The sequence below is a fragment of the Dreissena polymorpha genome, chromosome 2 (genome assembly GCF_020536995.1).
Source record: "Dreissena polymorpha isolate Duluth1 chromosome 2, UMN_Dpol_1.0, whole genome shotgun sequence".
Taxonomy (NCBI): Eukaryota; Metazoa; Mollusca; class Bivalvia; order Myida; family Dreissenidae; genus Dreissena; species Dreissena polymorpha.
This window is the reverse complement of record NC_068356.1, coordinates 93,653,149-93,667,679: the sequence shown is the minus strand read 5'-3', so window position 1 is coordinate 93,667,679 and position 14,531 is coordinate 93,653,149. Positions and strand designations below refer to the sequence as shown.

Genomic DNA, 14,531 nt, shown 5'->3' with positions numbered 1-14,531 from the left:
TAATCATCCAATAGTTTATTCTTATGTTTGAACAAGATACATGGGAAACACATGTTAAAAATTGTGCTGATATCATAACACAGAATATATCATGGGAAAAATAAACATTGCGGCATATAAATTGCACATAACATGGACAGGCAAGCCTATTTATTTCTCACCTTTGAGTTTCTTTGTACAAAAAACTGCAAAGTTAAGTTGCAGTTGCTAAAATCTAGTTTTTAAATAAATACAATAAATTATAATATAACTTTACTAGCATTTTAGAATCATAACATATCCAATGGCTATTCAATTTTTTTAAACTATCATACAATGGCTATAATACAACTCTTTTTTTTTACAGTTTTTGATCAAAGACTGTTTTCTCGACATAATTTTACATGACTGAACCATGATCATTTTAACAAATATTATAATTTTATATTAAAACATCCAAAAACCTAGGCCTTAGAAATCAATGAGCGATCAATACAATACAAAAAGCACACAATGCTTATCTCACTGTCATTGTGTTCATTTTTTGTTTCATTTTGTTCGATACAATTACCAACAAATGCCAACACATTTTAATAAAATTGACTTGGCAATAACCGCCAATAGTCACTGGAATGTTCATGCCTAGCTTTGCTCTGCGGGTACATCATGTCGGCGCAGGTGAGCGTTGGGCAGTCTTGGGAGGGGAAGGTTGCGCAATCTTGGGCTTTAGCATCTGTTCACGCTCCAGCTCCTTTTCCCGCTGTGCTGCACGCGCAAGGTCTTCTCGCTGGCGTTGCTGTTGCAGGCGAACTGCTCGAGACTGAAGGAAATATCAAGAACATGTCTTAGGTTGGGAGTGAAACTATTGAATCTGCTTAACATTTCCACAACAGTTGAGTAGCAGGGATTTCAGTAGACAAAACCACGAGACAAAATGACCCAAGGTCTCAAAATTATGAGGGGTCAAAATAAAAATGATTATGGTCAAGATACTGAAGTAACTTGAAATGTTTAAGGTTTTGTAATAGCTAATTTATCATAAGAATGAATAAATCATTTTCACAAAAGCTTTATAATTTCCATAAACGATCATTTCTGGTCCTTTTTTCAAGTTTAAATTGTGGAAAACAAATGTGTCAAAATGATGCAAGGCTAATTTGTTGCACAAGTCAAAAATGAGAAAAATGCAACTTGTTTGCATCAAAATGCAGAATTCTGCTACAATTGAAATCACTGCAGTAGTTTCAAACAAAATCGAGACTCAACAAATCCTCTCAGTCAAATCTGACTAAAAATTGTAATGCCTGTCAAAATATAAACAGCATGTCTGACAAGAAATTACAAAGCTCCCATATCAAGGATTTAACCAAATGTCTGATAAAATACCAACCTAACCAGATAAGATGTCAGACTGATGTTTTCAAAGTTTTATGTATTCTGTCAACAGAAGAGTAATTTTTAGCTCGGCTGTTTTCGGAGAAAACCCGAGTTATTGTCATAGCCAGCTCGTCGTGTCCGCTGTCCGCATCGTGCTAAAACTTAACATTTTGTCAAGGTTTTGAACATTGGCTCTAAAATCAAAGTGCTTCAACCTACAACTTTGAAACTTAATATGTAGCTGCACCTTGGTGAGTTCTACATGCCACACCCATTTTTGGGTCACTAGGTCAAAGGTCAAGGTCACTGTGACCTCTAAAAAAAAATAATTCTGACAAGCTTTCATTTATTCAAAACTGCACCCGCAGCCGAGCGTGGCCCATTATGCGGTGCTCTTGTTATAAAGTTTCACACAAAATCCACACTCAACAAAACATCTCGGCCATCTCGGGCCAATCTGACTAAAAATTGCAAAGCCTGTCAAAATATAAACAGCATCATGCATGCCTGTCAACTGATAACTAAAGAGTAATTTGTATATAACTAAGTATACAAAAGGATCAAGAACAAATTGGTGACCCAAGACTAATACTTTAAAAGCAAATTAATCGGGTTGTGTCCTTTTACTCGTTAAGTCTTGAAGATGTTGGTGCTCAAATAAGAAATTTATGATATGGATATATAAAAAAAGAAGACATTTATTATATGGATATATAGAAAAAGAAAATTCTGCTTATCAAATAATACTGGATTTTCCGCAAACATGTTACTTTTACAAGCTAATGCAATGTTGTGTAACAGTTTGTTGGCATGTCTTATTGACTGAATATGGTGTACCTGAACTAAACGTGTATAATGTCTCTATATTAATGTTCTGCATTTTCAGTATAGGTTACAAGTTGACATGCAACTTAGTGTAGAAAAAAGACCTCTTCAGGTTGAAGCTACTTTTATAAATACTCATTTCCAGATCCTTACTTAGTGTCGAAAGAAATAATAGTTTCATTTATTGACAAAAATAAAAAATTAATAAGGCTTTTTATTCACATAATCACTGATGCGCTTAAACATGTCTGACGAAAATTGCAATGGCTTACATTTGAATGCTATCCAAAAACAGTGTCAGAAAATAAAACAAATTAGAAATGTTCACAGGTTGCAGGCATGTGTGTCTTATTGATTTATTGAATTACGGTTGTCAATAAAGATATAAACATTAATATGGAATCGCATCAACATTCAAACTGGCCTTCCAGATGTGTAGCGGAGTCTGCGATTATGCAGACCAGTTTACTTAATAGGTGTATGGTTTAAAATATGACATACCAATATGTTTCCCATGTAAGACTATACGGAGAACTAAATACAATGTAGTAGTACAACATACCTTAAGCTTTGTGGATTTATCCAGAAGGAACGTCATTTCCTTTTTCAAACTGATCAGTTTGTTATGGTAGACCCTTGCCTGTTGCATCTGAAGCAGTAAAAGACAATATATGCGACCAGTTGAAATAGTTGTATTTATAAAACTAGCAGTGAAATAAACTGCCCCATTTCCTCGACGCAACATGTTGTATTATGTAGCGATAATCATGAAATAAAATTATAGAAATTGAAAAGAAAGTTATAGCAACTTAAAGGGGCCTTTTCACAGATTTTGGCATGTATTGAAGTTTGTCATTAAATGCGTTATATTAATAAATGTAAACATTGGATCTAAAAAAACTCCAGTAAAAAGAATAAAATTAAAGAAAGAAGAAATGTAACCCTAAACAGGGCCTCAAACCACTGACCCCTAGAGTAAAAGTCTATTGCTTAGACCACTGGATCATCTGTTCTCATACAATGAGAGATGTATTTTATATAAGTAGTATCACAAAAAATAATGACAATGACAAAACTCTCCAAATTATTCAATCGTTTTGCGTTGCAACGCTTCATAATGTTTAGGTTTTTAAATCGCCAAAAGATGCATAAAATGGATATTTTTAGAGCATGGTAAATGTTCAGTACTTCTTCACAAATATAACTACAACGAAAAATTGCAAATCTGAAACATTTTTTTTTTATTTTGTCAATTTACCAAAAAGTGAAAAGGCCCCTTTGAGCATTTTTAACATACATACATATGCAAAGCTTCATGTCATAAGGCAAAGAGTAAACTGTTTGAGTTATAAATGAAAAATGTATGAAGACTGCACTTGATAAAACAATTATCTGTCTACAGACAGGCAAAAAGTAAATACATCCATGGAGATTCCAGAACACCCTCCTTTACCAGTTGCGAAATTTAAAAACAAATACGGACATAAACACATGTTGATAAATAACATTTTTAACTGAAAATAGTTACACTCTGATAAGAGTTTCAAATCATTTATCAATTTGTGAACTCAGACAAAGGCTTAGGCCTCCTACATATAAGAAGGACTTGTTCGCACATTTTTGTATATTTTAATATATTAAATGAATTTTCAGATAAAAAGTAATAGTTTGCATACCGGTAGTTGTAAACAAAGATAATAAAAAGAAACAAGAGCTGTCTCCATAGGATGACATACGCCCCCGAAAAACGCTTTGAAAGAGGTTATGAGCATTTTTCGAAACCTAAACGCAGATCCTAAGTTCAAGGTCAAAGGGGTCAAAATTTGTGTGCGTACGGAAAGGCCTTTTCCATATACAGTGTATACACGCGCATACCAAATGTGAAGGTTACATCTGAAGCGACATTAAAGTTATGAGCATTTTTCAAAACCTAAACGCAGATTTCGAAACCTAAACGCAAAGTATGGCAAACAAAAAGACGGACAGTGTTATCACTATATGCCCTTCAGGGGCATAAAAAGATTACATATTTAAAAAAATGTGCCTGCCCTGGGTTCAGACCTGGGACCTCTAGAAAAGAAAGCTAACACACAACCACTAAACCACAGAGACTTTAAATGTCTGTAATTCAGTTTCGCTACATTATCAATGAAACATGAGCTGTGTTTGTGAAACACAATGCCCCCTACTGCGCTTTGAAGCCATATATTTGACCTTGAAGGATGACCTTGACCTTTCACAACTCAAAAGTGCAGCTCCATGAGATACACATGCATGCCAAATATCAAGTTGCTATCTTCAATATTGCAAAAGTTTAATATTGCAAAAGTTAAACCAAGGTTAAAGTTTGTGACAGACACACACAATGACAGACAGGCCAAAAACAATTTACCCCTGATCATTCGATCAGGGGGCATAAAAAGTTACCCACCCATTATTATTTACCAATATCTATTAATGATTATTCATAAATAGAAATTTATTTTTAATAATTTGTTATGTCAGTGTTATTTTCCTTATTTGAATTAAATTCATGTATTAATTTTTTAATGTATGAAAATTTTGGGAAATCGTAAGTTTGCCAAACTGTCAACAAGTCCCATTCCAAGGGCATATAAATCCCTTAGACATTGAACTTGTAAAGGGCACACAATCAAAATGGGAATGCTAAAAGTTGGACTTTCAAGCATAATAAGTTTTTTACATTGTAACTATATGGTCAAGATTGATTCTGCTTTACTTACTGTTTCCTTAAGTCGCAACAAGGCTTCTGTATCTTGGAACTTTGTGTTTTCTTGTTGAACTGTTTCTATTAGTACCTCTTGGTTTGTCCTGTATGTAATACATAAAAAAAGATATGCACTTCGGTATTCGGAAATACAAGATGCTGCATTTAATAATTTGAAATGCCTTCAGTGAAAGCCTTCAGTGTTGATTCATTGGTCAATATGAATCAGTCGAAAAGTAGGTCAAGGTCAAAATGAGGTCAGATGATGTAAGTGTGTTGATAGCATTCATAGATAACATCCATGCAACAATCAATGCTTTGAAGCAAGCAGTATTGATATTAGACATTTTGGGTTCACTAAGGATTTAGATGAGTTTAGATGAATTGTGTCTTTTTGGTGAAACATATCTTTTTGGGGTTAGCCTTGTATAAGCATCTGGAAAAACAAACACACTGATATTTGCTGAATGATTACTAGCACAATAAAATAAAATGTGTAGTTTAACATCAATCACAATCACTTTATACAGTTTCTGCACTTTTCCTTTGCATTGTCAACTCAATTGTTAATGTTGCAAATCATAATGAGTATTTAAATATCAGAATTTGCTCCAAATTAAAATTACATGTGTATTATATGAAAACTTTTTGAACATACAAAATTATGATGAAAGATCATTTAATTATCAAACTAATAGTCCTGTAATAACAGAAATAAAAAACATTTTACAGCAATTCATTAAGCGTGCCCTTTGCTTTCTGTAGTGTTGGAAGCACCAGTCCAAGCGTTGCAGTTGACATCCGTTCAACCGCAGACATATCGACTTGCAACATTTCAACTTGTAGTTCATCAGTTGCATTTGAATCATCTGTAATAAAGACACAATTTGTAAATCTATTATCAGTTTATAAATGTTAAACGTCTATATCTTAATCTGTTTTATTATTGGCTATTGCCTTTGAAACAATGTTGAAGTGAGTTTAATAGATTTACAATAGACGGCATTCTGTTTGTCTTGTCAGACGAAAAACTGCTAAACTTTTGACAAAATTATTCAAACTTGCATGCGTTCATTCTTATGATATGATGTTGCACATGTGAAAAGGTTATTATCAACAACAAAATTCCTTAAATTATGTCCCTTTTGCAATTTCAAATTTCTATAATATATGATTAAAAAAACTTGCTACATTTTATGACATTCGGTGACGTTGGGAGGGAAGCATTAATAGCTGTGATAAGGTCCAGCTTAAGCACTAATGGTATTTTAACCCTTTCCCACTTAAAAGCAAAGTGAAAAGGGCTATGTGCAAACAGCATAAAGCCAGATCAGCCTGCGAGTATTAAACTCGCAGTCTGTTCAGGTTTTATGTTGTTTGCTGCTCACCAGTATCTACGGTTTGGATATGAAGCCTTACAAACTTGAATCTAGTAAGAAAGGTCTGAAATTTAATTTAATTTTCTAAGGGACTACAAATGAGCGGAAAAACGTATCTAACTGGTAATGGGTTAAGAGGACTGACACTTATTGCGACACTTTGAAGTGGTTTTCTGGGATGGATGCAATACACACAATTAAAATTTGAAAACATATGATATACATGTAAAGTGCATTTTCAAGATTTAAACATTTGGTGACATAATTCAAGGGACATTTCAAACACTTCTTAACCTGACAACTGGCACTGAGCTAAATGATTAAACCAACGACAATATCAGTTTATATTTCATTTAAAATTAAGAACTAACAAGTATACACTTTGAAGAGGAAAGTACACGTTGAATGCTGTCATACATTTTTCCAATTCTTCACCTTTATGGTCATTTGTGTCTTCATTTTCTTTAACATTATTACCAACTGCCATATTTGTATCTTCTTTTTCTAGGCTTTTGTTTACTTCTGTAATATCTGGATCATCTTTCCCATTGTCTTCATCAGTACCTTGCACATCTGGTGTCTCTGGTTTGGTTTCATCCATTCGGTTTATATATGTGTTATGGTTCATAGACTCATTCCTGAAAAATATAAAAATGAGCTATTAAAAACACATATTTTAAACATGTTTGCAAGTTCGGTACCTTAATTGAGGCAAAAATGAGAACATATAGAGTGAACTCGAGATCTAATAATACGATTTCCTAATGATAACCGAAATATAGCAATGTCCGAAATAATAGTTACTTATCAAAATAAAGCGTACAAGCAATATACCATTAACAAATACAAAAATATTCCGGTTAATACACAACTTATACATATATTTATATAAATATACCTTTGTGTTTGAATTGCTGTTACACACACGATACACTTCTAAATTGAGTAAACGTACAGAAAGTTGACACAGACTTTGCAAATGGTCACGTGCATGGTCACGTGCCAGTTTTAAACCCCATAATCAAAGCGCTAAAAGCGCTAACGTTGTTCGCCATTGCATAAACTTAGACGCAACTCATTTTTCAACATTAGGATATAGCTTTTTATCGCAAGTTTGAAATTCTTAGCACACATCTCGATATGTGTGTGTGTGTGTATTGTTTATCACCCTATTTATGATAGTGTTGTGCGCGCATCACTGAAAAATTGCTCTCGAAAAATTTCTTTAACATAGAAGGGTTGGTAAGTTGCAGAAACAGTTTGATAAAGAGCTCAGACTCCCCGTAACTCCACTTTACAGCAGAAATAGCTACTTTTTCAACAGCCCTCAGTTGAGCCTCGTTTTGAAGTCGGCCATTTGTTTACGTCCGGAAAAGAAATGGACACGAAATTTAAAGATGTTTCCGAAAACTATTTGTATTTGTATACTTACTGCAGTCCTTATTGCCTCAAAACTTAGCCCATCGAGTCACGCAGAAGGAAATTCACTGAAAGGTAATTGACAATGTGTTATACGTCCAGTCAATCCTGTCTTAACACCCAGTACGCAGCTGATTGTTTCTATGCAGGCGTCTATGTCACGCAAGAAAGGTCCAGTCTGCCGTGACAAACTAGTTCTTCTCTACCTATGTGTCCTTTTACTGGCAGAATCATATGCTCCGGAGCCAAATCCAGGCCCTCACCCTCCAAAATTTCCTGGCGGGATATGCCAACATTCGGTGAAGTGGACAACGCCAGGCGTCCAATGCGATACATGCCAGATATGGTACCATCAAGACTGCATAACGTCTATAAGGCCCTACGCAATTGTTCTTGGGAATGCGTAAAATATGGTTTACCAAGTTTTTTATCAAGTCTTTTTAACTCGACATTTTTTGAGACCACAAATACCTTCGAACCGCTCTCAGCTGATATGGTAAGCAAGACTATGGATTTCAGTTTTGATCAACCTGGAGCCACTTCTTCCCCGTACAGAGTAGGAGGTTCCCATAACGTAAGCCGACCCGCCCGCATCCCTTCATCTTCATTCCATTCTACATACAGTAATGCTGCAGACCATCAACTACATCCAAGCTTCCTGCACAGTAATCCAAATAATTTCATACATGTGAAAGTTAGTCCAAACCAACGGAAAGATATTCCAATGAAAGTTCTTAACCTAAATTGACAGTCTATTTCAGGGGAAAGGCTTCGCTTCACACATTAATAGAAACAACTGATGCTGACATTGTAATTGGGACAGAATCATGGTTAAAATAAAATCACCCAAGTCCTGAAATCTTTCCAGAAAACTACACGGTGTACAGACGGGATAGGAAAAACAAAAAGGGTGGTGGTGTATTTGTCCTGATCCGACAAATATATGACAGCTTGGAACCAGATGAGTTGAAACCTAACGAAGACTGCGAGATGCTATGGGTCCAGCTGAAAATAACAGGTACCAGCCATGTATATATGTAGGGTCTTTTTACCGCCCACCAGATAATGATAACCCAGAGTATCTTGATGTGCTAGACAGAAGCTTGGCTCGAATGCCTACAGGAGCACATGTTTGGCTTGGGGGAGATTTCAACCTAGGTGGAATAAATTGGGAAAATTGCTGTGTGCAGGCCTCAACACCCAAGGCAACACTATGCAACAAGCTGATAGATATTGCAAAAGATCGTTTCCTACAACAGATGGTGACTGAGCCTACAAGATTAGCAGAAACATCTGAAAACACCCTAGATCTGTTCTTTACAAACAACAGTTCATTAGTCAACAGTGTCGAGGTCATACCGGGAATGTCTGATCATGAGGCCGTGTACATAGAGTCCAGTCTGCGTCCTCATAAGGCACCCACCAAACTGCGTAAAGTCTTCGTCGACAACAAGGCGGACTACGATGCTATCAAAACTAGTCTTAAGCAGCTGAACTCCGACATGAAAATCTCAAACGACTGTCTTCAAAAATCATCTCTCGAAACTCATTGATAAACATATCCCGACAAAGATGTTAAGTGGCCGTAAAGTGAAAAAGCCGTGATTAGACAGGAAAGTAAAAGGTGCCATCAGAAAGAAAACACGTCTCTATAGCAGAATGAAGAAAACCAAGAAAGATTCCGACATCCGAAAATACAGACATTAAAAAGCACATCTTCAGAAACTCGAAAGACAATCCTACTTCTCATACATAAACAATAAGATTGAGCTTGAAGAAGAAGACAACACCACATCTAAACAGAAACGCTTCTGGAATTTTATTAAATCCTTAAGGAAAGATAACACCGGTGTCTCTCCGCTGAAGCACATTGGCAGACTTTTTAATGAACCCAATGACAAAGCTGATATCGTCAACAGGCAATATGAATCTGTTTTTACACAGGAGAACGAGGAACATGTCCCTAGTCCACCAGGTACACCTCTACCATCCATGTCAGAGATCTGGGTCACCGAAGAGGGTGTGGAGAAGTTGCTGCGCAAGATCAATCCAAGGAAGGCTTCCGGACCTGACTGTATATCTGGCCGTATTCTGAAGGAATGTGCAGTTGAACTGGCTCCAATCCTGACCATGATTTTCAACGCCTCACTACGTGATGGAGCTGTACCAGACGACTTGCGACATGCGAATGTAACCGCCATCTACAAAAAGGGTACTCGCCATGAAGCCGCAAACTAAAGACCAGCATCCCTCACCTCCTTATGCTCTAAGATGCTAGAACACATCCTAGTAAGCAACATCATGAAGCACCTTGACACCCACAAAGTCCTACATGACTGTCAACATAGATTCCGAGCTCGGAGAAGCTGCGAAACACAGTTACTTACACTGTACCATGAACTGGCTTCGTCACTAGACAAGAGGACTCAGACAGACATGGTGATCCTTGACTTCAGTAAAGCGTTCGATAGGGTCCCCCACAAGCGATTATTGAAGAAGATAGAGCACTATGGCATCAATGGGAATACACTGATGTGGATCCAGTATTTTCTCACCGGTAGAACACAACAGGTATTGTTAGAGGGTCAGGCGTCGGACACAGTACCAGTCATCAGCGGAGTACCACAAGGCTCAGTCCTGTGACCTCTACTCTTCTTGATCTTTATCAATAATCTCCCTGACTGCGTCCAATCCAGCACACGCCGTTTTGCTGATGACTGCATTCTCTACCGCCAAATCACATCAGATGTAGATCAAACCATACTGCAAGATGACCTCAATTCTTTAGTCACATGGGAAAAGACGTGGGGCATGGAATTTCACCCCCATAAGTGCAGTGTTTTGAGAGTAAGCAGATCTAAAAGCTCCAAGACCTTTATCTACCACCTGAAAGGCATTCCACTTACTTTAGATAAAACAACAAAATACCTAAGCGTGGACATTCAATCTAACCCATCCTGGAGGCAACACATACTTAGAACAACGAAAAAGGCAATCAGTATGCTCGGATTTTTACTTAGAAACTTGCACAAGGCTACTGAATCGACTAAAAAAACGCCTATTACACCATGGTTCGATCAAATCTTGACTACTGCTCTTCCATTTGGAGTCCCTACCAGAAGGACATGATACATAAAGTTGAAATGGTTCAGCGTAGAGCAGCTCGCTTTGTCACCAATCGATACCGAAACACCAGTAGCGTCTCAGATATGCTTGACCATCTGCACTGGGAATCGCTGGAGACAAGGAGAGGAAAAACTCAACTGATTATGTTATATAAAATCATCAACAATTTAGTCGATATACCAGCTTCAAAGTACTTGACTCCAGTTACCTCCAGGACAAGAGCGGCAAACCACCATAATCACCAATACAGGCAGTACTCTACATCTACAGACACCTTTAAGTACAGCTTCTTCCCACGGACTATACCGATGTGGAACAAACTACCAGCCAGCACCGCTGAGACTCCCTCCTTGGTATCCTTTAAGAGGGAGCTGTCGACCCAACCCTTCTAGGGGATACCACTTCCAACTACTACTTTTCCAAATGAGGAGGGAGCTGTGCCGGCGGGGTATCATACCCTGGCAGCGCTACGCAAGCTGGATTGGTCACTCTTATGGAGGGTAGTAGTTGGTATCTTATCTTATTCTTTTATCATATTTTACCTTTGCAACCTTGACCGATGCTTTAATTATATTTCACACTTTTAATCTTTTTCTTGCGCACCGTTAAATCATTGTCAGTGATGACAGGTTAACGTACCATGTAGATGTAGATGTAGAGATAACTTGAACGGAATAATAACAGGATGTCCTTTTTAGACGTTCTGAAAGCATAGAAAATATGAGGAAAATGTGATGATGAGAACCAGTTAATATAAAATATAATTTCATGATGAAAATTCCCTTTACAAAACTGTTTTGACACCATATACAAATGCAAAATTTACAATAAGACCTTAAATAACATTTACATAACGCCAGCAGACACGAATGCATACATTCGAACATTTCATAGGCTGATTCAAGAGAAATTATCTGAGCTTTGGCTACATCACTGTGTCTGTGCACAGTGTAAAGGATGTACATAACACTGTTCAGTGTTAGGAATTCCGTCTTCTCTCTGCATGTTCAAACGAAACATAGACACAATATTTGGCCCATGTAAAACTACGCATTAAAATCCAACTCGCAGAATTTCAGGGTCTGTAATCGGTCACTAAATCGTCAGTGGAAGACATGATTGACTATCGATAAACACAGTTTTGCTTTCAAGATGAGATAACAAACACTACCGAAAAAGTATAGGGTAAGACTCACGATGAGAGGTAAATCATTTCATTATTTAAGGGGTGTTGCGGCAGTTTATTTAACCGAGAATATATTTATAGCAACACCGATGATGCTATTATCACAACTCAATATTTTTGTTATCAGTATCATCAGAAATGACCGAGTTGGTTCATAATTCAATTGTCAGTGGTTCGATCCCAGGTGGGGTTAACTTTTTTTTTCCTTTTTTTTATTTCTTTAATTTCATTCTTGTTTTATACTGGAGCTTTTTCGGCGTAAGCTGTTTTAAGCCAGCTTTTCACCTTAGCCTGACCTTTGTGAGCGTCCAATAGAATTCAAATAAAACTTCCCGCGGCCAAGTACAGATGAATACACTTCATTGACTGCATTGGCTGATTTGAGAATACGACCAGCACATTGGAAACATGTCCGCGTCTTTGTAACACTGTTTTACTGCGTGTTAAGCATGAAACAATTGTATATCTAATGAAAAGGCTTAATAGATAGAACAGTTATACACTCAATCTCGACATCAATACAGTTTGTGCGTCCACCTTTTATTTTCAGAAGATTGTCAGCGCGAGAACGTTTGCACTTAAAGGCTATTTTCTCATATTTAGTACTAACTTCCATATTCCTGTCAACATGTTAACATGTTAAAGTATAGAGAGCAGTGGAAGCGAAGACTCACTTTAATGTATTGCATTTCAACTCGCGAGGTACATCGGGTCAAATTGCGGCCACTGTTTGTGAATGTCAGAGTTTACATACAGGTCATCGCTGCGTCTCAACCCTATGTGCTGATCGGAGTTCGCGGCCAGGAAAATAATCATAACATAATGAAGACGCTATAGCGTGAACTAGGTGAACTGGAATTTTCTTTAGACCAGACAGATGTTAAATGAATAATAATAGATTCTTAATGTGTTTTACAACAATACCATGATAAATATTGTTTTCAATTAATTTAACCAGAATTATGCCATCATATTGACTAATGAATTAAGCATGAGCGCAATGATTCTCGATACTGTAAATAATCGAATCAAATAGCAATGCCAGACAAACCACTAAAACAGGTTTGTTCGAAGAACGCGCGTATAAATATTTAAAATATATACGGATACTTCGCGTGTGGCCGGTTGACTCATATGTATTAATTTCACTTCCATTCTTCTTTTGGTTTTCTGTTTTGTAATCTATATGTTTATGACCAGCAATATGTAATAATGTAAAATAAGCCGCGAAACCTCCGCGTATCATCCCGTACTGCGTTTGCTGCAGCTAAGAACTGCACAGAAAAAGACATTCGCTATCTTTGATCTCATTCATTGAAGTCTTTACCTTTCATTAACTGCAACCACAATCAACGCCGTATATCTTTTTTTAAAGATATTTCTTGTTAGTCATGTCTTTTAAATTAATCAATTTAAAGCATTTAATCACAAATTTCAAAACAAGCCGAAATCTGTGAACAAGTACATATAAGTTATTAATGATAAAGGTCGAGTTTGATACTGCATGGTATTACGGTGATGGTATTATGTTTGTGATTAAATATTGTGTTTTATTAATGTCTTTTGGTAAGCTGTTGTGATCCCAGTTAAGATTGCAAATAATTTCTAATGTTTATGCATATTTCTTACAATCAATGTACCGGTACTTGGGTTTTGCCTAATTGATGTGTTTTATAAAATTTGACGTAGACGGTAGGGATAGTTAAAACAAAAAATCTCGGTTAAAAGTGCGATGACTCCCTTTGTTTATTTGTGTTTTATGATGACAACACGATGATGAACATATTTGAGCAGTTTTGCAGAATTCTATTTGACAAATTTTTTTAAAGTTACATTTTGGTGTTAAAAATAGTAAAAAATTGAAGTTTTTTGGAGTGACATAATAATTTAAAAAAATTAATTTAACTTGTGTTCTCCATTTTTTGGCATTGTGTTGTTTAATTGAATGGTATTTTATGTATCTCAGCTTATATAATATCTATATGTTGTCTATTTCATATGTTATTAATTGGTTTGAGGCAATTAGAGATGTTCCAGTTTAAATGAAAAAGTACAAAATGGTGAATAAAATCAAAACAAGGCCGGTGACCCTATATTTTTATTTCATTTTTCATATAGTATTTGTATATAGTACTTGAATATAAATTTTGAACAAAATCTATTTAGTGGAAAAAAATCAGCAAAACTGCAGCAACACCCCTTAACAACAAATGCTTGCCGTTTTCGGTCAGCAAGTCTTGAAATCGTTCCTGAACGCTTGAAAATGATACCCTACTTTGCCAGTTTGCTGTATTTGCTATTTGAATTCAATTTTATTTCGAACAGCATTGTGCTAAAATCAGGGTGCAGTATCGCGTAACCTTTTGGGGTTTAACGTTTTAACTTTAGGGGATTCATACACGACGTTAAGTGGTGCTTTATTTCAAATAACTTTTTTTTTAATTCTTAAGAATTTCTACTAGTGCATAACAGACAGATTTTTATGCTGTTTATAGTAATGTGAAATACATCA

At 36.2% G+C, this 14,531-nt stretch overlaps 1 protein-coding gene across 2 annotated transcripts; it reads right to left on the bottom strand.

Moving 5' to 3' along the window:
- On the bottom strand, window positions 1-7,302 carry LOC127868090 (biogenesis of lysosome-related organelles complex 1 subunit 6-like). Of its 2 annotated transcripts, none has more exons than XM_052409685.1 (6): window positions 7,187-7,302; window positions 6,706-6,926; window positions 5,640-5,778; window positions 4,926-5,013; window positions 2,744-2,830; window positions 1-799 (listed from the first exon to the last, which is right to left on the bottom strand). In XM_052409685.1, the coding sequence occupies exons 2-6, from the start codon at window positions 6,914-6,916 to the stop codon at window positions 644-646; spliced, it is 681 nt and encodes a 226-aa protein (XP_052265645.1). In that variant the 5' UTR covers window positions 6,917-6,926; window positions 7,187-7,302; the 3' UTR covers window positions 1-643. The 2 variants fall into 2 exon arrangements, with proteins under 2 accessions (XP_052265645.1, XP_052265646.1); XM_052409686.1 differs by having other exon boundaries at window positions 6,724-6,926.
- Between the last annotated feature and the right edge of the window lie 7,229 nt (window positions 7,303-14,531).

What these genes read in the sequence shown, in the direction of transcription:
- LOC127868090 (XM_052409685.1), bottom strand. Translation starts at nt 6,916, where the DNA reads ATGAACCATAACACATATATAAACCGAATGGATGAAACCAAACCAGAG. An exon ending in AGGTGAAGAATTGGAAAAAT is followed by an intron (nt 5,779 to 6,705) that starts GTATGACAGCAT and finishes TCTTTATTACAG; the next exon opens with ATGATTCAAATGCAACTGAT. An exon ending in TGTTGCGACTTAAGGAAACA is followed by an intron (nt 2,831 to 4,925) that starts GTAAGTAAAGCA and finishes TTACTGCTTCAG; the next exon opens with ATGCAACAGGCAAGGGTCTA.